The sequence below is a fragment of the Cordyceps militaris genome, assembly GCF_000225605.1.
Source record: "Cordyceps militaris CM01 unplaced genomic scaffold CCM_S00002, whole genome shotgun sequence".
Taxonomy (NCBI): Eukaryota; Fungi; Ascomycota; class Sordariomycetes; order Hypocreales; family Cordycipitaceae; genus Cordyceps; species Cordyceps militaris.
Window position 1 is genome coordinate 3,152,784 of NW_006271970.1, and position 20,525 is coordinate 3,173,308.

General features: G+C 54.0%; 7 protein-coding genes across 7 annotated transcripts; 4 read left to right on the plus strand and 3 right to left on the minus strand.

The window, feature by feature from the left end:
* Positions 1-20: 20 nt before the first annotated feature.
* CCM_02930 (uncharacterized protein) lies at positions 21-1,921 on the plus strand (the record flags this gene model as incomplete). Its single annotated transcript, XM_006668082.1, has 2 exons — positions 21-184; positions 265-1,921. The coding sequence occupies 2 exons, from the start codon at positions 21-23 to the stop codon at positions 1,919-1,921; spliced, it is 1,821 nt and encodes a 606-aa protein (XP_006668145.1).
* A 421-nt stretch (positions 1,922-2,342) lies between these two features.
* On the minus strand, positions 2,343-5,435 carry CCM_02931 (DNA mismatch repair protein PMS1; the record flags this gene model as incomplete). The annotated part of the gene is made up of 3 exons (XM_006668083.1): positions 2,343-5,191; positions 5,245-5,341; positions 5,403-5,435. The coding sequence occupies 3 exons, from the start codon at positions 5,433-5,435 to the stop codon at positions 2,343-2,345; spliced, it is 2,979 nt and encodes a 992-aa protein (XP_006668146.1).
* Positions 5,436-7,669: 2,234 nt separating this feature from the next.
* On the plus strand, positions 7,670-11,108 carry CCM_02932 (GPI inositol-deacylase; the record flags this gene model as incomplete). Its single annotated transcript, XM_006668084.1, has 2 exons — positions 7,670-8,218; positions 8,277-11,108. 2 exons carry the CDS (start codon positions 7,670-7,672, stop codon positions 11,106-11,108), a joined length of 3,381 nt encoding a protein of 1,126 aa, XP_006668147.1.
* An 829-nt stretch (positions 11,109-11,937) lies between these two features.
* On the minus strand, positions 11,938-13,359 carry CCM_02933 (membrane protein TMS1, putative; the record flags this gene model as incomplete). Its single annotated transcript, XM_006668085.1, has 1 exon — positions 11,938-13,359. One exon carries the CDS (start codon positions 13,357-13,359, stop codon positions 11,938-11,940), a length of 1,422 nt encoding a protein of 473 aa, XP_006668148.1.
* Positions 13,360-14,200: 841 nt separating this feature from the next.
* On the plus strand, positions 14,201-16,064 carry CCM_02934 (MFS transporter, putative; the record flags this gene model as incomplete). The annotated part of the gene is made up of 4 exons (XM_006668086.1): positions 14,201-14,281; positions 14,405-15,336; positions 15,365-15,522; positions 15,583-16,064. The coding sequence occupies 4 exons, from the start codon at positions 14,201-14,203 to the stop codon at positions 16,062-16,064; spliced, it is 1,653 nt and encodes a 550-aa protein (XP_006668149.1).
* Positions 16,065-16,377: 313 nt separating this feature from the next.
* CCM_02935 (ATPase family AAA domain-containing protein 1) lies at positions 16,378-17,829 on the minus strand (the record flags this gene model as incomplete). Its single annotated transcript, XM_006668087.1, has 4 exons — positions 16,378-16,939; positions 16,996-17,368; positions 17,427-17,700; positions 17,770-17,829. The coding sequence occupies 4 exons, from the start codon at positions 17,827-17,829 to the stop codon at positions 16,378-16,380; spliced, it is 1,269 nt and encodes a 422-aa protein (XP_006668150.1).
* Positions 17,830-18,577: 748 nt separating this feature from the next.
* On the plus strand, positions 18,578-20,086 carry CCM_02936 (chromosome segregation protein; the record flags this gene model as incomplete). The annotated part of the gene is made up of 3 exons (XM_006668088.1): positions 18,578-19,340; positions 19,401-19,805; positions 19,860-20,086. 3 exons carry the CDS (start codon positions 18,578-18,580, stop codon positions 20,084-20,086), a joined length of 1,395 nt encoding a protein of 464 aa, XP_006668151.1.
* Positions 20,087-20,525: the final 439 nt, after the last annotated feature.

The following is a 20,525-nucleotide window of genomic DNA, read 5'->3' on the forward strand; positions in this document are numbered from 1 at the left end:
GCTCTTTCTATTCTTGGAGAATGGCGCCGGGCCAGCCCTACACGTACTCGGCGACAGCCAGCCAGGACTCACGCTTCCCGATCCCGATCTTTGATCCCAAGGCCGTCACACGCGCCAGCTGGGAACCAAAGCCGAAGCGCAAACCTCAGACCGGGCCACTGCTTTCCTTCAACGCACATCCTGAGTAGGTCTTTTTATCATGCGAATGAATTTGGCCCCGGTAATGGGGTTCGTCATATGTCGAGATGCTAACCTATAACGCAGCACCCATGAGGTCTTGCAACAGCGATCCGCATACCAACAGCTAGGGAAGAAGACACAAAAGGCCATCAAATGGGTTCGTGGCTGGCAGCTCCTTTGCCGCGTGCTGGAGTTTAATGGCGCTCTTGGCATCTTGATTCTCATGATTCTGCTCACCGGTGTGAATGGCATCCTAGCCTGGATTATGCGCATTGTGGTGAGTTACCAGAGCTTCTCTGTCGCCTGGCCTGGCTCTCTCCGGCATTTACTGACTACTTCGCAGTCTGGCATTACAGCACTCCACTGTCTGTACGGAATCGTCCATCACTCTCGCTCCGCGACGACTAGAACTCCCGGATCGACGGCGGCATACCAGCTCTTTGCAGGCATCTTTGATCTGGCGACGGCTTCATTTTACGCCTACGGCGCCTTTATGACCAAACGCGATTCGTCCTCGTGGGCCACTCTGATCAAGAACCAGAGCCTGCTTGACTATCTCGTCCCGGCCGTCTACTACACTATTATCGGCGCCGGCGGCCTGCACCTTGTTTCGTTCTTTACGTCTCTCTGGCTCGCCATCACCTTCCAGCGGATCAGCGACATGCCACCCGACATGAATCCGCTAGAGTCCAACCTGACGGCCCGTCCCTCGTTTCACAAGCGCAACAAGTCGTCCGTCACGACTTACAGCTCCGACAACGAAAAGAGGCTATCAACGGCGCAGAGCGCCAAGCACCTGTCCGAGGCCTCGTGGGAGAGCTTCTCGTACCCTCGCTCGGTTCCCTTCATGCACACTCGCACGCAGTCGCAGGACACGCTTGTCAACAATGAGCTTCGCCTTAACCTCCCCCAGAGACAATACCAGATCCCATCCGGAAATCCAGTGGCCTACTCGGCCGCATCCATGGTCAGCAGTCGCGTGTCGGCCCCGCGTTCTTCTAGGGGAAGCTACGCGGAGATTGCGCTGGGTGACGCCAGCCCAACCCGGCCGCAGTACGTTGCCAACAGTGCCCCTGCAAACAACTCTCGCGCGCCCAAGTTCACCGAGACCTGGCTGCCGACCGACTCGCTCATCTCCCGTACCAACAACCGTAACCGCGAGGCGACCGCCGCCAACACCTCGCGCCATGCCCGAGGCTCACAGTCGTACTCGGCACTCGACCAGCGCTACAATGCCGACGACTCTGGATCCGACTATGGTGATGATGAGAATGCCGACGCCAACAGCGCCCGCCGGAGCATTCGCGGCAATCAACATCCTAATCCTCTCGGCTTGCACCCGACATCTAGCCCCAAGATTGCTAGCCCCTCCACGCCTCCCCACCTTCAGACACGCAGCGGTGGCACGTCCTCTCGTCCGACGACCCCGTGGACCGCCTCCAGACTCTCCGCCAAGAGCGCCCTCTCTGAGATGAGCAGCAATGAGCGCGTCAGCTCGCCGTGGGTCAACAAGCCCGACCTGCGCCCGCCGCCCGCCATCACTGGCGGCGAGTTTTACTCACGCTCCTACGGGGAGTTGCGCCCAGCCACACCCCCCGTCATGGTCGGCGACACGAGAAAGATTTCCTCCGGCAACGACTACCATGCCATGGCCAGGGCTGCCGAGCGGCGTCGCGTAAGTGGCAAGGTAGCCGAAGAGGGTCTTGCCGGTGACCGGTTCACGATTGGCTATGCCAGCTAGTGCAACAGCACAACGCCATCCATGTCTGGATTTTCTTGATAAAGATAGCGAGGTTTCGGATATGTGATTGCAGAAGCTTGGGCAAGTCTCGTGTGAACTTTGGTTGAAACGGAACGAAATGATGACGAGACCGGGTCAAGCTTCTTACAGGGAAGGCAGATGTGGACATTCGAAGATTTACTTGTTTGATGGCGTAAAACTGGGGTTGCTATTTGTCTTGTTCTTGTTTCACTTGGTGCATTTTATGGATTTGGGTCACATGGGGGGATTTATATAGGGTAGTATAGAGACCATGACTTTGTAGTGTAGTACATTGATCTCTTGACCAGGGCTCTCAGTTCAAGCTGGGCATGCATATATGGCAGCCAAACACCACTAGACATAAACGTACGAAGTTCTGGCTTCCAAATTTTCCAACACCTCACTCCTCTTGTTGTGTAAATGCCTGCCACCGCGCCGTTGACGTCGGCACCACGTCGCCCTTCCAGCCATGCTCGTCCCACGCCTGCAGCCGGCAGAGGTGCCGCATCGTCGGCCGGCCGTGCGGGCAGTTCCACGGCTTGTCGAGCTCGCCCATGTGTCGCACGAGCCCGTACATTTGCCTCAGCGTGAGCGGCTTGCCAATCATGACGCTGCTGCGACAGGCCCGCATGGCGAACATTTTGCGCACCTTGGCCGGGCGCGGGATCTGCGCGTCACCGCCGCCGGGCGTGTCGCCTAGAATGGCAATGAGCTCCTCTAGGTCCTCCAGGCTAAACGCCGTCTCGCGGCTGAGCGGCAGCGCGGTCAACGTGCAGCGGCCACCGACGGGGGCGTCGCCTGAGGTGTCGACGAGGATCTGGAAGCCGTTGGCCTCGATGGCGGCCTGGTTCTCCATGACAATCTCCTCCTCGAGCGCCGTCAGGTCGAGGGTCTTGGGGTGTACGAGGCGCTGCGACTGCACAACGGTGGAGCTCTGAAGCCGCTCAAAGTTGTACTTTTCGTCGGATGCGTGCTGGTCGATGATGAAGAGCTCGTCGTTGCTGGCGCCGTCTCCGGTGGTGGGAGATTGGGACGTGCGTGGACGGACAGCAATGATGAATCCCAGGTTGAACTGTCCCGCCACGCGCATCTTGCCAAAATCTCCTTTGGAAATGATCAGCTGAAGCCTCGACTCCGCATCTGTGGCGCTTATGTCTTCCACGGAATCTATGTTGGTGGTTGCTGTCGATATTCTTAGCGCGTTGGCTCTGTAGCTATCAACATGGGCACGGAGCAGCTCGGGGGTTATCTTGAGACGCTGTAACAGAATAAGGGTAGTGTCCTTTCGGCGAGAGGTCGGTTGTAATAGAGTGTTTCGTTTCAACTCTGTCGCGGATGTCGCCTTCTCTGGAGCACCATCCTCATCCTCATCCTCTTCGTTGTTGGCTGCCTTTGCCTCGTCAAAGTCCCCATCAGAATCCTCTTCTGCAGCATGGACCGGCGTGCTAGCTCCACTCTCCTTCTCTGATGATTGTGCCTCAATATCTTCTTCCTCCACTTCGAGTTCCAACTGGGGCTTGGCCATCGGTTCTGGTTCAGGCTCAGACCATTCTTCCTCTTCCTCAAGCTGCTGTGCAAGATCTTCATCATCTCGTTCAACCGACAAATTTTGCCGAGTATCTTGGTCATCGGACAGCATAGCCTCGTCATCGTCCTCGCTAGCTATGCTTTCTGTCTTTCGCCTTTTCGATGGGGACAGAATAATGTTTCTTTGTGGCGAATTACCAATGGTAACTGTGATTGTTTCCGTCAGATCCCGTTTAAGGCTTCGCGGAATCCTTGTCCGTGGTGTATCATCCACTAGTCTCATTGGCTGTGTGGCAGGGATTGGGGGTTCCGGAGAGGCGTCCGGAGAAGTCGAGTGCAATTGTGCCGAAACACCCTCTTCGGCTAGTGGTATTGGTGCATTTTCTGCAAGCCGTTCATTGAAATCTCGCACTCGAATAGCTTTGACACTATTAGGCACTTCGTCGCTTGGCTTGTTGAATCTCGCACTGATGCTCGTTTGCGGGGTCGCAACCTGGATCTTGGCCGCAGGTGAGCTCGCCGAGTTAGACGCCCATCGGCTTATCAAACTCTGAGCACCAGTACTGTGTGTCGAGACTATGGGGGTTCTTGTGGGGTTGGCTGTTGCTGTATCTTCATCGGATGATTGGGAGTGATCGTCTTCGAGGGGTGTATCAGACACGTCCGGCTCTTCCGGCTGCTTCTGTCGCTTGGAGGCGCGCGTAGGTGCGGGAGAAAGGTTTTCATGAGTAGCGGACCTTCCAAGAGTGGAAAACGCTTGCGCAACTGGTACGGTATAGTCGTGTTGGTCAAACAGCTCAACAAGGGCGGAGCGCAGACTCTCTAGCAGGTGATTTTGGTCGTGTAAGAGGATGCTGCGTTTGTCTGGGCTGACATTGACATCGTACATGTTTGTATCTAAACGAATGTCGGCGAATATGAAGGGCGATTGAGAATAATTGTAAGACTTGTAGATTTCGTTGAATGTTTTTGCAAACTGGGGAAGTCCACAAGGCCGCCCATTGACGAAGAACATTTGCCTATCAGGTGTCTGTCTGCCTTCGCCATGGACGGGTCGGGAAACATGGCCGAGAACGCAAACTTGCTTGGACGCCTCAGCTTCGGTCGAGGTTAAGTGCAGAGTAGATGTGGTGGGTACAATTTCCAGCTTGAGATCCAATGCCACTAGAGCTGTCATTGTCTTGGCACCAAAGATGTTAATGATGTTGTCTTTGGTTGTTTGATTGCCTTTTGTAGAAAAAAGAAGGATTCGCTTGCCCTTGGTTGGCTGCTGTGACACGGAAAATTTAAGCTGCGTGAGAATGCAGGCATACTGGTTGAGCAGCGCAATCACTTTGTGCCATTCTCGTTTGATATTGCGCTCTAGTTCGCGTCGACGAACTGGCAAGTTATGAAACAGTTTTTCGACGGCAACAGTTGTGCCTCTTTGGGCGGCAATAATAGACGTCGACTGGAGCTTTCCGGACGCCTCAAATGTAAGCTTAGTACCTTTGGGAGCGTCTTGGGCAAGACAAGTGGTAATGGTGACTGTGGAGAGAGCGCATAATGATGCCAGTGCTTCTCCACGAAAGCCAAAGGTGTGAAGACTGGCAATATCCGAGTAGGTTTCGAGCTTCGAGGTATGGTGCTTCAGCGCCACGGACTCGTAGTTGGCTGGCGAAATACCGGAGCCATTGTCCTGGATCTCGATAGAATCCAGGCCTTGATTCTTAAATCTGACATCTAGGCACGTCTGTCAATGTTAGTTCAGGCGAAATAAGGGTGACGGCAAGTACCAAGGGTAGTAGCGCCCGCATCAACGCTGTTTTCGACTAGCTCCTTTACGACGGAACACAAGTCGACAATGACTTGGCCGGATTGGATTTGATGGATCTTGGTTAGATGTCAGTGGCTGGTGGCGGATTATGAATGTGAGAGGAGCAAGGCGGCATACACTTCGTCCATCGATCTGCTTGATGGTAGCCATGATCAAATGTGAAGCATGGCCAAGACCAGGCTGTTGCAGCCCTGTTGCGCTGCAGGTCAGAGGATTGCAACGGACGAGTGACTTTTATATGTAGAGGCTACGACTGAGTCTGAAATTTCCACATCGTTATCGCGGTTCCGCATGCGAAAGAGCCAGTCACATTCACCAGGCATGTCTACCCGAGCCGCCCGTTGCTGTGCACGCGTCACGTCGGTATTAGACGCGTTGATTGATGCATCACTGTATTACTCAGCAGGACAGTGGGGCTTTTAAAGTTGGTGGTCATTCAGGTTATCCCTCATTCCTCCAATAACTGGCCCCAACAGGCTAGACTTTTGCAGCTAACTAGAGCTTCTAGTAAAGTGAACAGCTCCAACGCGGTTTGACTGACAGGTGCCGACTTGTAGCCCAACCCAAAGCCAACGACGCTACAAGGGTGATGACAAGCCCGCCGCGCCATCTGACATCAGGCAGTATCTCACCTGAGGGTACCTCAGTGAGTTCGGCTGAGGGTGGCATCCCTCAGATGAGGTAGCCCCACTATTTTCTAATGTACACTATACAAGGTCAATCAGTTTATAACTGATTTTGAATCGGTTTATTACTAATTAGTAATCGGTTTATAACTAATTCTTGGTTAGGTTAGTGGTTAGGTTAGTGGTTAGGTGCTTGGGTTAGTGGTTACTTAGGGTAATGGTATATGATTATGGTTAGTTAGGGTTAGGGTTAGATGTATTGTATACTTCTAAAAAAGATGGGGCTACCTCATCTGAGGGATGCCACCCTCAGCCGAACTCACTGAGGTACCCTCAGGTGAGGTGTATCCACATCTGACATCTCGCACCCGGCCCACTTCCGTTTTGGGGATTCCGATGTGTAGCCGCCGTTTGCCGCAGTCGTTTACTAGAGCATTGGGGATATGAATTGAGCTGCGATATACGGAGAGGGAGACACGAGGACTGCATTCACACACTTCCTGGTCTTATTTTAATACGGAGCGAGCTTCGTGATAATCATCCAAGATATCGCGATGTAGCTTGCTGGACATGCAACAGGTACGGGCATTTACAGATTGCATGGGTAGCATGTTTCCCAAGCAAGGGCCGGAGCTTGTTTATCATGTACTAACATGCAGGTCAATTGTTATGTCTGGCGTCAGTATTACGTGCAGTAGCTCCATGGAGGGGTGAGGTATTTATTACCTTGGTTCAAGGCTGTAGCGATGCGCGGTGTCTTGGGCCACAAGTAGGTATACTTGTTGGTATAGAAACCAAACTCAAGCCTTGGCTCGGCACACCGTAACTATGAGCGTCGATTATTTTCCGTTGCAGTTACGAGATGCAGTCAATACGAAATCAATGTAGCAGTGCTATTGGCGAGGTGGTGTGTTGCTGCGCCTCAGGGCCACTGGTTGCCTGAACTGCCACTATTACACAGGTACCTTAGTAGGTTAGTACAGGGAGCTCAGCCATTCATATTTTAATATTACAGGCCTTGGCCCGCCCAAATCCGCTGGCCGCCCACTGAAAGCCCACTAGAGGGCCAATTTAGGCACTTCTTAGCTGCCTGCCGGACGAGGATGGCGGATGGAACTGATGGAACTCGCCCGTGGCCCAACGGTCGCCGTTCCCAGCTTTTTCAAAGCCCCCAGCCACCCCCCAAAAAACGTTCTCCTACAGCCAATGCACCACTGAAAGCTTCCTGCTCCACCTCTCATACCCCCTGAAACTCGCCGCATCCAATCATGTCCCTCCCCTCTCACACCATCCTCTAGCCTCTTTTGGTCGCCCATGCCTGTGGGTCTATCGCGGCGATAGTCCCACGACCCACGACAGTATCAAAGAGCCAATTTCCCATTTTACCGCCGTTCCTCCAGCTCCGTTCCCCCCATCCACCTAGCTGTGCGCTCATCTTCGGCCGGACTGACGACCCTGACGGCATGTGTCGCCTTCGCTCGTGCGACGACTTGTGCTTTTGATACCAGCCATCTCTGTCTCTCGAGTGCTGACATCTTGGGCCTTGTTGCTGCAACCGTCGCCAAAGTTTGCCCTGCGCTTAAGCGGCCGCCTGGTCCCAGCAACTCGCTGCACCAACGTCGACGCCGACGCCAACGCCATTTCCCTCAGTGCGACTGCGACGCTCTCTGCCTGGTTGCCTTCTGACTGCCGCGACGATTCGATACTCTTCTGCTTTCCCGTCCGCCTCCTTCTTCCGGGAGCCCTCGAGCTTTACCCATGACGAGACGCTCCTCGGGGTCGACCGACGACGGTGACAAATCCTCTCCCATCGATCCCGATGTCCTCGCCGAGGTCGATAACCGCCCCTCTGGCCTCAAGTCTCGTCCACTCTCGACCCGGGTATCCCGTCGGCCTAGCAATCTCGATTGGAACCATGCTTTACCCTCCAATGGCAACGGACATGCATCCCCAAAGCTCATAACCCCCTCTCCTCCCATCTCACAGTCGCCAACACTGCCCGCGACCTCCTCGGGCATGGGCCATCCCAAACCGAGCCCGCCTGGCCGCCATCGAAGCCATGCCCGTCGCTTTGGTACTTGGTCAATATCCATCTTCGCCCTTGTTACTGCCGCGCTGGGTCTGCTCCTGCTTGCCGCTATCGTCCACTCCTTGGTGAGGAGGCAGCAGGATGCAAAGGGTTGTCGCATGTCGTATATGCGACCATCGTATATTCACTTTCGCGAGTTCGACACCGAGCACACTCGTTTCGCCACCAAGTACTCTCTTCATCTATATCGTGAGCAGGGGCTTGATGACGAGGCCAAGGTACGTTTTTTCTTGTCAACCCAATGTGCCTCGTTGGTCGCTAACTGTTCCCGTGCAGCTTCGCGGAGTTCCGGTCCTTTTTATTCCTGGCAATGCCGGCAGCTACAAGCAAGTCCGGCCGATTGCCGCCGAGGCAGCAAGCTACTTTTACGAACACCTTCAGCACGACGGAAGCTCGCTCAATGCTGGCATTCGCAACCTCGATTTCTTCACTGTCGACTTCAACGAAGATATCACCGCTTTTCATGGCCAGACCTTGCTCGACCAAGCCGAATATTTGAATGAGGCTATTCGCTACATTCTGTCTCTATATTCTGACCCCAACAAAGTCATCCGCGACTCCGACCTGCCCGATCCTACGTCCGTCATTATCATCGGCCATTCCATGGGCGGTGTCGTTGCTCGCACCATGCTTGTGCAGCCAAATTACCAAGCCAACTCGATTAATACCATCGTCACAATGTCTGCGCCGCATGCCCGCCCGCCAGTAACTTTTGATGGGCAAATCGTTCAAATATACGACGAGATAAACGAATATTGGAGGAGAGCGTACACCCAGAAGTGGGCCAGCAGCAACCCGCTCTGGCATGTTACCTTGATTTCCATTGCTGGCGGTAGCCTTGACACTGTTGTGCCTTCCGATTACGCCGATATTGACTCGCTTGTGCCTGAGACTCACGGCTTCACTGTATACACTACTGGTGTACCCACAGTTTGGACCAGTGCTGACCACCAAGCCATCATGTGGTGCGATCAATTCCGCAAGGTTGTCAGCCAGGCTTTGTTCAACGTTGTTGATGTCAATCGGGCCAGCCAGACCAAGCCTAGAGCTGAGAGAATGACTATGTTTAGGAAGCGATTCTTGACTGGCTTGGAGCCCAACGCGCAAAAAACCATCAACCAAGGTCAAGCTACTACCCTCATTATGGTTGACGAGGACATGAAGAATCTCGTTCCAACAGGCCAACGTCTAGTTTTGAGGCAACTAGGCACCAGCCCGAGCCAACAAGTGCACTTCCTACCTATTCCTCCGCCGGCCGACCCCGCTAGCAAGCGATTCTCACTCATATCCAACAGCCCGCTTAGCGATGTTTCCGGATCCGGTTCTCTCGAGGTCTTGCTTTGTACCGTACTGACAGCACCTGCTGCCAGTGTTCCATTTGTTGTGACATTGGACTTCACTCAGCTCAACAAAAGTGGCATGAAACTCGCGTGCAAGAACGCTGCAGGCGACGTGGCTGTTCTGCCAGCTTCTACCAAGCGCACCATCAACCCATTTTACCGTGACGGCGAGCCAGAGTTGGTTCCCTTTGCGCACTTGAGATACGACGCCCAGCATCTGTCAGATTATCATTTTGTTGCCATCATCGACAGGGCGGAATCACCTGTTGACAATTTCGTTATCGCAGAGTTCAGCAACCTCTTGGACTTTGAACAAGAGCACACTATCGTGCTCGGTAGATTGCTTACACTTGGGCTTTCATTTACCTTGCCCGCGACGAGGCCCACTGTTGTAGAAGCGAGAGTTCCTGCCATTGAGTCCAGTCTTTTGGCTTATAACCTTCGAGTGGAATCTGGAGCATGTGCTAAGGATGCTATGTTTGCACCGATGCTGCGCCAATTCCTGCAGAGCCCGTATGAGTCGCGCTACTTTGTCAACATATCGCAGGCCGGTATCAGCCTTCATGGTGCAGCGCCGTATATGCCACCAACCTTGGCTCACAAGGCCAACAAAGGTGTCACCCTGGAATTCTTCTCGGATCCGACATGCAAAGCTCCTATCAAGGTCACCGTAACTTTCGATCTCTTGGGCAGCTTGGGCAAACTGTACATGCGCTACCGCACTGTGTTTGCAGCGTTTCCGCTACTCATAGTTACTCTGGTTCTTCGCAAGCAGTTCCGCGTCTATGACGAGACTGGCGTCTTCATCTCCTTCTCAGAGAGTCTCGACCTTTCACTCCGCCAATCAATTCCGCTGTTACTTCTCTCCCTGACGCTCTTGGCGACCTCGATTGGCGTAGCGCCACGGATTGATAGCAGCAGACACAGCTGCCCGTTGGCGGACACGGTGTCGGCTATCGATTTTCATCGCAATGATCTTTTGATCGGTGGCGACGACCCAGTCTTCACTTTCATGGTGCCACTAATTGGTATCGTTTGTATTGGAGTCTGCACCGCTCTGCACTACACCATTCTGCTTCTCACACAGCTTTTCAGTTTTGCGTTTATCATATTCCGGCCCAGCGGAAGCGCCGATGCGGCCCACGGAAGCGCCAGGGTTGCTTCTCCCATCTTCGCACCATCCACTCCCCGACGACGCATGATTTCAACCGCAATTCTTCTGTTATTAGTGGCAACATTTATCCCATACCAGTTTGCCTATCTGGTTGCGTGTCTTGTCCAACTCTTTACGTCCGTCAGAGCTCTCCGCATTAGTGCCGTCACGCCGTCCACATCCAATGTTAATTACTACCACTACACGCACTCGATTCTGCTGTTGATGATGTGGGTTCTCCCGATCAACTTGCCCATTTTGGCTGTGTGGGTGCGAAACCTGGCGGTACACTGGCTTACACCCTTTTCCTCGCACCACAATGTACTCTCCATCACACCCTTCATCCTTTTGGTCGAGAACATGACGACTGGCCGCATGGTACCGCAAGTATCAAGCTGGTTGCGACACGTCACAAGCATTCTCTTGTTCGCTACTGCTCTGTGTGCCGCCATATACGGCGTCTCTCATGCCTACCTGCTGCATTATCTAGTCAACATCATCGCCGCCTGGCTCGTGCTCCTTCACGCTACCTCTACATCATGGTCGGTCAGTAACCTTGGCGCTATGTTTGAGGGGAATGCCGATGAAAGCAGGACAGACGGGAAATCGTCATGATACGCTTTTGCTTTGAGGACTGCTCATTGTATACATTGCAAATAGAACATTACGGCCACCCCTGCGCTGCGTCCAGGCATCCTGCACCTCGCACGATGTTGCCCTCTCCGCTTCCACCTTTCGGCTTTGACAACCGCCACCATTGTTGTTTTCACCCGTATTTTTTTCGTTTTCATTCATGAACGGCAAATAATGGGCATCGTTGAACAAAGAAAGACTTTGATTTTCATTAATACCTAATACTTTTTTCCGTCCCTCTCTCACAGATGAGAGAGAGAAATGGAGCGGCGCGGGGGTTTGTGCGTTGGCAGCTGGGACTATTCTTCGAGTTCTTTCCTGCCTCTTCGGGTTTTTAATCTTGTTTCTTGTGTAATGAGCATTGTCAGGGCGTTTTTACATTCGGAAGGGAGGGGGTGAGGGTTACTTTGAAGAATGACTTCCCCGGTGCTTTGTTAGCAGAAGGGCAGATGCGAAGGGCCAGCACGCCAACGCACAAATCAATGTTACATACTCGGGGACGTCTCAGAAGATGGGACAGACCTTTCAGTTCTTTGAATAAATAATAATTTATACTCATCATCGCAGGTCTCTCTTTGAGAAATGTGTCAAGATTGAAATATACCGGTGACCAAGAATAGAACGGCACACACAAGCTACTCGTTTCAGCCAACAGTGCGCTAAGAAGAATACTTTATTTCGTAGCAAATATGATTTCCAAACGCCATCCACAAGAGAGCGCCATGGGAATAAAACAAATGTCAAAAACTAACGGATACAGACAGACCCCCAAGCACGCTTGATCGAACAGGACGCGCCAATGTACAAATATCTAGGCAAAGTCGAAGCGCTCGGGAAGGACCACGGGTGCGACCAGGCTCCAGATGTAGATGCCGTGGCACAGCCAGGCGCTCACAATCTTAATCCAGCTGGCGGCGTAGGTGCGGCCGACGCTGGCAAAGTCGCTGTTGGGCTCGACGGCCGTTTCGTGGCTGAGGGTGAGGAGGAGCGAGACCCACGTTGTGGCGAGGAAGAAGATGATGTGGAACATGGAGTAGTTGTACTGGGTGCGGGAGCGCTCGTCATCGTGTGCTGTGTTGCTGCCCGACTCGTCGTCGTCGTCATCGGAGAGGAGGGCGTCAGCGGGAAGGCTGCCCTCCTCGACGGCGCGGCGGAGGGCCTCGGCGCGCATTTCGCGTCTGCCGCCGGGCTGCTGAGTGACGAGGTCATGCTCGTCGTCATCGGGCAAGCGAACGCTGTGGCCGCTGCCTAGGCCAAAGTTTTGGGTGGCGGCCCGGGTCGTCGTGTAGGCAATGGTGAGCATGGTGACAATGGCGCCGAGGACGACCGAGGTGCGGCGGGTCGCGCGGCCACGGAGGAGCGGGTTGCACTGCTTGTCATCGGGTTCCATGGAGACAGCGGACATGGTGAGGTAGGTGCAGTAAACGGCTACCATGGCAGCCTGGGCGAGACCAGCCTTGGGGTTATGGTCCTGGATGGTGGGGTTGACCGAGATGACGGATATGATGAGCCAGAAGACGAGGTTAATGGTGATGACGGCCTGGTTCATGGAGCAACCCGACCCGGCGAAGAAGATGTACTGCACAATTGTCATGGCTAGGGAGGCGGCGTACATGCCGAGCGTGGAGCCGATGAGGACGGTGCGCCAGAGCCGCGAATCGGTGTCCTCAATCTTGGCGAGGCAGTACTCGGCCCAGCCGTGTGCCAAGTCGACAAGGAGAATGAGACCGAGGAGAAGAAACAGCATGGCGCCAATCAGCGCCACGTAGTTGCCCCAGAACATGAAGAACTCGTCAGGGATGAGAAAGGACATGACGACAAAGGCGACCCAGGCGATGACCTTGGGGCCCCAGTAGCCGTTTTGCAGCGCCGCGCGGGGCTCCTTGGAGGAGGCGACGCCAAAGAGCAGGCCGGCGAGGACGAGGTGGAAGACGCCGAGGGCAAAGTTGATGCGGTGCACTGCGAGCCAGCCGTAACACTCGCCGTTGGGGCAGTTGATCTTGACGTAGTCGAGCATGAGATGCTGCAGCTTCTCAATGGCCCACGGCGTGAGCATGATCCAGGCGACAATCGAGTTGACTAGGAGGATGAGGGCATAGGCGATACGGGTCGCGACACTGGACAGGCACAAAGGGTTAGTGGTAGACACTTGGCCGTGGTGGCGCGCGTTGCTTGGACGAGGGCGACGAACCTGTTGCCGCACTTGCCGCAGGCGCTGCATACCATGGAGCATGTTGCCGCTCCGCAGCAGCTGGCGCCGAAGCCGAGGAGCTATAATGATGCGCGGTCGCCTTTGTCAGTCGACAAGCAAAAAGGAAGTGGTCGCATAAAGGTGGTGGCGAAGGTCCTTACTGTGGTCAGGCTAGGCACCGCCAGGAGCGGGAGGGAGAGAAGCGCACCCATGGCAGGCGACGTGTGCCAGGGTGCTTTGTGTGGGAAAGAATCGGTCGCGAGCGGTTTGTATTGCGATAATAGGGTACGGATGGATTGCCAGCGCGATCGAGGTGGTTCGCTGGTCGCTGAGGATTTGTTTGGTGAGGATGGCGACCTGGAATGACGACGGGATCAGCCCGCCCGATGTTAAAGGCTTTACGTAAGCGCCTTTCTGGCGGCGCCACTGGATGCCGCTAACAAAAACGTGCTGCGCAGGGCATCGAATGCGCTATAACGCAGCGTCTCCAGCAGGTTTGAGCGCACGTTACAGGCTTGATACTGCAACCTGTCTTGGAGCTTAGCTTGGGGGCGACTCTCTTGCCCTGGGCCGAAGACGGACAACTGACGTCTTCGCTATCTGCGACCAAACATCCGCCGGGACACTGACCCGGCACCATCCATTATCTTTATCTTCTTGCATCATCCGAACATTCTAGTCTCACGCTCTCTGATTTCTTCTTCTCCTTGTTTCTTGTCGCTGTTACAGAAAACAGCGGCCCTCTGTCCTTCTCAATGGGATTGTGCTGCTAGCACCCCGACACTCTTTGCTCTCTCGCAATCCGTCTCAGCGGAACCGCCAGGTCGCGAACCCATCTCCCTTTGCCGCCAAACGCTACGCGACGCAAAAGCGCTTGCCCGCCATGCATTCAGACGATTTGCATCGGAAAAGGATCCTCGCTAGCGTTGCGGCTACCGTCATCTCGCTGGCCTGCGGGACAAATGTGCGTTTTCCACCTAGCCATCTCTACGACAAGCCGCGGCCTCGAAAGGCCACCTCGTCTCACACGTTGAGGTGACGCCAACTTGAAACACTTATCCGCTAACATGGCACAACCAACCAATAGTATGTCTACTCAGCATGGGCGCCGCAGTTTGCGGAGCGGTTGAAGCTCACGGCGACGCAGAGCAACTTGGTCGGCCTCTTTGGTAACCTGGGCATGTACTCGCTCGGTCCGCTGGTCGGCATGTTTGTCGACCATCCCGCCGTCGGCTCCGGCCCCGCCGTCCTCCTCGGCGCAGTGCTGCTCGGTGTCGGTTATTTCCCACTACATCGTGCCTACGACAACGCCGCCGGCTCCGTGCCAGTCCTCTGCTTCTTCTCGTACCTCACCGGCATGGGCAGCTGCCTCGGCTTCTTCGCCGCCGTCAAGGTATCGGCGCTCAACTGGCCGCACCACCGCGGCACCGCGACGGCGTTTCCCCTGGCCGCCTTTGGCCTCAGCGCCTTCTTCTTCTCCTTTCTCGGGTCCATCCTCTTCCCGGGCGACCCCAGCTCCTTCCTGGAACTGCTGGCCTGGGGCACCGTGGCGCTCACCTTGAGCGGCTTCTTCTTCCTCAAGGCCTACCCTCACATGTCGTACCAGGCCGTGCCGGGTGCGGAACCGGGCGCGGAACCGGGCGCCAGCCGGAGCGGCCAGCGCTTGCGGCGCACGTCGTCGGGACGCAACCACCAGCCGCGCGGCTTGTTTGATGATGAACCTGGTACGTCCAATAACTTTACTACTACTACTGCCCAAGTCACCGCGGATCATTCCGGTCCCGGTCTTGCCACTGCTCGAGCGGCAGACAGCACAGACACCGAGGACGCTGCAGCAGATGAGACGTCGTCCCTCATGTCAGGGTCGTCGATGGCGAATCATGAGGGAAATGCAAGTGTTGATAGAGATCCGTCTCATCATGTAGATATTCGTGGCTTCCAACTCTTGACTAGCCTGGAGTTTGGGCAATTGTTTGCCATCATGACGATTCTGGCGGGCGCTGGACTCATGACCATTAAGTAAGTGCGCGCGCTGCGGGTTCGGTAGAACTGAAAGCCTGATGGAACATAGCAATATCGGAAACGACGCCAACGTTTTATGGAAGCATTACGACAGCTCAAAAGGCGAAGAGTTTCTCGTTCATCGTCAGCAAATGCATGTCTCGATACTTTCCATCGGTAGCTTCGTTGGGCGTCTTCTCAGCGGTATGTGCCAAACGAAATTGATCCCAACGGGAAGTCATCTGCTAACGGCCGTCAACCCAGGCATCGGGTCCGATTTTCTCGTCAAAAAGCTCGGGGCCAGTCGAGTATGGTGTCTGGTCACGTCTGGTCTCATCTTCACCGTGGCCCAGGTCTGCGGCCTCACCATATCCACGCCCAGCTACCTCTTCCTGCTGTCCGGCCTCTCCGGCATCGCCTACGGTCTGCTCTTTGGTGTCTTCCCTTCCATCGTGGCCGAGACGTTTGGCATCCACGGCCTCAGCCAGAATTGGGGCTTCATGACGCTCGCCCCCGTCGTCTCCTCCAACATCTTCAACCTTGTATACGGTTCCATCCTAGATCACCACAGCGTTTTTTACCCTAGCGGTGAGCGCTCCTGCCATGAAGGCCTCGAGTGCTACCGCACCGCGTATGGCATCACGTTTGCTTCGTGCCTGGTTGGTGTGGCCATTACTATATGGGTCATCCGTCACCAGTACGTTGCAAAGCTAAAGGTCATAGGAAAAGCCAACCTAGAGGATTAGTCTAGGTGCCATTTAGAAGCATTTGACCGCACCACTTTGTAATTTTTAACTGTATATACGCAAGGACACAATTTTTTAGACTGGGGATCGGGGGTACACGACGTGAAAGGCTTCGTCAGCCTGTTCGTCATCGAATCAGTACATAGTCAACAATCCATCCAAACTTCTCAACCTGATATCACATTGTTGCACAGTTTTCATCAAAATCTAGCATTAGCGATTTCGTAAATGAGTCATGTCAGAATCGTGCAAAGCGGCGTGGTATTTATACATATGTGTTCCGTGTTTTCCATACCCATGAGGGCAATATCCGTCAGGGCATATCCAGTCTAAATAAATCTTGCTCTTCAGCAACTAACTCATCAACGTCTTCGTATTCATCACTCTGCGTGCCGCCGCCCTTGTTGCTCTGTCCCCTGCGTTTGCCCGCCTTGCGCAGACCACCGTTTCCTAGCGGCAGCTGGCCGCCTCGATTGCTAAAGAAGTCGTCGGTTCGAATACTGCGAAACTGCGAACCATCGACATTGTGCATGGGCCGGCCGGTGCCGCGGTTCTCACGCATAAACTCGCGGACGGGTGCCATGGCGGCGTCACGGCAGGCTTCCTTAATATCGCTTCCGGACATGCCGGCGGTGAGCTTGGCCACCTGGTCGATGTCAAAGTGTTGCGGGTCCGTCTTGGAGTCCTGTAGAACGAGTTGAAGGATGCGGCGGCGCTGCTCTTGGCCGGGAAGCGGGACGGGGAATTTCTTGGGCATTCGGCGCAGAATCGCTTCGTCGATGTCGTGAATACGGTTTGTGGCGCCGAGGACAACAATCTGTGCGGGCATGCCAGAGGAGTTGGCAGAAGTCAGTCCATCCCACAGCGTCATGAATCTGGTAGTTGTTAGTATTCGTGGTGTAGAGATATCAGGGTCTTTTCGAATACGTACTCAGCCTTGACCATGCCACTAGCCTCGTGCTCGCCACTGCGTCGAGTGCCGAGAACAGCATCAATCTCGTCAATGAAGATGATGGCAGGCTGCATCTTGCGCGCCAGCGAGAAGACGGCTTTGACAATCTTGTTGGAGTCGCCGTACCACTTTTCCGTCATGGTAGAAATGTGTAGGTTGATAAAAGAAGCGCCGCTCTCGTGAGCAAGCGCCTTCGCGAGCATGGTCTTTCCGCAGCCGGGGGGGCCGAAGAGAAGCACGCCGGAGGGAGCCGACAGAAGCGGTGCGGCATGCGAGTACAAGTGTGGCATGGTGAGAGGGTAGATAACGGATTCCTTAAGTTCTTCAATGATCATATCCAGACCTCCGATAGCTTTTGTAACCATTAGCATCATTCAGCAGTTTAGCGATTACCAAAGTTTCCAACTGACCATCGAAGCCAACATGGATGTCTTCGGGAGCGACCATCTCCAGCGCAATTAAATTTTCGTATTCGTTCAGGACCAAGTCTTCCACCCGCGACTCATTCCGATAGTCATCGCTTCCTTCACCGACACCAGCCTCATTTTGGCGTCGTCGGTTTATGCGTTCAAGGTGGGCTTTGGCTTTCTGTCTGGCTTGGTCGTGTTTCTCCTTGTCGGGGTCGGCGAGGTTGCTGAGGATGGGGTTCAAGAAATTGCGCGCAATATACAGACCAGCTGTCATCTATAATTTCGGTCTTGGTCAGGCTTTTTTTCAAGCTTGGGCAATGTTGTGGAGATGAAGGAGACATACCATGCCGGCAAAAAGCACGAGGTCCATGGCGACATCGCCCAGTTTGCGGCGTTCGCCCATTCCGACGACCCAGCGTAGCCAAGACGCTGACTGATCGGGCATGAGATGTCGCTGGGGCAAAGACGAGGTAGAGGCGTACAGCCTTTCGCAGCTTCGCCAGTGGTGAGATTTTGAGGGGGGCGATGTGCGTGAAGAGAAAGTGATGCGGCCGGCGATTCTGGTTGATGCAGGTGTTGTGGCTGTGGCTGCACCGCGTACCTGTAGGTACCCTACGCCCTTAGTTGGGCTTTCACATGAAGCGGTGGCGACAATTAGCCGGTAGAGAAGACGGGCCAACCTGAACTAACTAATCTGATAGCTTAATGCTTCCGCAAATGAAGACGATTTTTCCTGTTTATAGTGGCCCCCAGGAAATTCCAACCGTATAGAAGTTGGCGCGCATCCGAGCCCACTGGTCGCGGTCTCTAGTTGCGCATCCCCAGTACTTGATGTTACATGACAAGCCTCGGCTTGTGACGCACGTCACCTCGCTAAGTTACTTAGTGAAAGGAACAAGGCAGCGGCCTTTGGCTGCTGACTAAGAATTCAGTCGTTGCGCTAAAAGACCCGCTCAGGCATTTTGTTTACATCGAACCAAAACAGGAAGTCGAGATACATTTCCGCATCACCACCATTATTGTGTCACGGTCGCATTCTATTTGCTGCTCGCTTCACGAACCGGGTGCGTCTGTACGCCGCGATTTTGTATATATTATACCTATTCATCCAACTTTTGCCTTCATTTTTCTACCAAGCACGCGACAGCGCCATGGCGACTCGGGTGCGCAATGCGGGGCGCTTCGCGACACTCGTAGATTCCGATTCGGATTCGGACCTCGGAGGCCTAGAAGTCTATCCGCGCAAGAGACAGAGCTCGGTGGCTAGAGCATCGAATCGAATCACAAAGCCTGCTTCAAAACTGGCAGGATCCATCGAAAGAAAAGCCCCGCGCCGATCATCACCGGGCCGACGAGCGTTGATGGACAAGAGTAACAATATCAATGCGCCACGTCCATCACACAAAAGTAAAGACGAGAAGCCTGTTCGCCCACTCAGTGATGAATTGTCCGACGACGACAGTATGTTGCAATTGCATAAGCCAAGGGAAATTCGGAAAAAGCAGCGGCTCGAAGAATCGCGACCTGTTAAGCAAAGTTTCGCGATAACGAAGCGCTATACATCCTCATCACCTAGGCGGGAAGCTCGCCGCAACCCGGTAGAATTTGTGGCAGAGTTGGAGGAGGACTGTGTGATGGACATGGTGGACGTCATTGAGCCAAAAGAGGAAGAGGAGGAGCTCCCAGTCCCAACGAGCCGACAATCAACCGCGCCAGTCTCATCCCATGCGTGTCCGACGAGCAGATCGCAAAATACACAGGGAGAGAATTCGTTGATAGAGCTTCGGTTGCGCGAAATGACGAAGAAATACGAGAATCTCGAAGGCCGCTATGCTGAGCTTCGTGAGGTCGGCGTTAAGACCGCCGAGCGAAACTATGAGAATCTGCGCAAGCAGGCCGACGAAAATGCGTCAAGTAAGTACTCGATAGCCAATTCATACTTGCAAGGCAAGCATGCACTAACCGTATTATCAGCCGCAAACAAGCTCATCGCCAAGCTCAAGGAAGAAGTAGCTGCCCAACGTCAAATAGCGAGCGACGCGGATTCGCTGCGTCTGCAGCTGCAGGATAGCCAAAGCAACGTGCAAGAGCTCACCAATAAAGCCAAGGAGCTAACTAGCTCTCTTGATGAGGCCGATCGCCAAATCAAGGCCCTCAACGCCAAGCTTTCTGCAAGCCGGGCAGCTCCCGGTACTGCCATTCCCAGCAGCGCAGTCAAGGGCAACGCGGCAAAATCTTGGACAGGCCAATCGGAAATGGTCCATGCTGCGCACGCGAAGGAAGACTTGTATGCAGATCTTACGGGTCTCATTATCCAGGGGGTGAAACAGAATGGTAGTGAGGACATATTTGACTGCATCCAAACCGGCCGTAACGGCAGTAAGTACTTGACTATCGGTACGACATTGAAACAAGACTACTAACACGACGCAGCGCTTCACTTTAAGCTCGGCATCCCTGGCAGCAGTTCCACAGTCAGCTATGAGAAGTCCGAGGTCAGTTACAAGCCGCAATTGCAGTCTGATCGCGACGCCGACTTGATTGCACGCCTACCGAGTTATCTTTGCGCGGAAATTGAGTTTGGGAGACCGCAGTTGGCCAATTTTTACAGCAAGGTTGTCAAGGTATCGAGGGAGAGGCAATCGGAGTCAAGCGAGTAAAAAGGGACCAAGGTGTAGCGGAGGATGCATTGCTATGGCGTTGTTTTGGAATTGATACCCTGTGGCATTTGGTTTGGGTTATTTATTTTTTCGAACATTGGGATAGGAAGCTCCATGTTTTGAATGATTATGCAGAGACAATGAGATGTATGTTCCTGTTGGCAATTGACGGGACTTGTGATCTTGCTGTTGGTTACCTGGTATTTTCCCCTTGGTTCTGGACTCTCCGTAGTTTGGGGTTGGGCTCTGTTGCTTGGATACAGATAAATATACCTACCTACCTAGGTACCTAGGTAGGTCGGTACCTAGCACTTTTATTCAGTGCAGCCGCTGGTCGGGATCTGTGACATTCTTTGTGTACAGGTAGGTAGGTAGTGACCTACCCTGGACATATTTCAGGGAAAGGAAAGCGATTGCGGGCGATCGGCAATCGATGTGT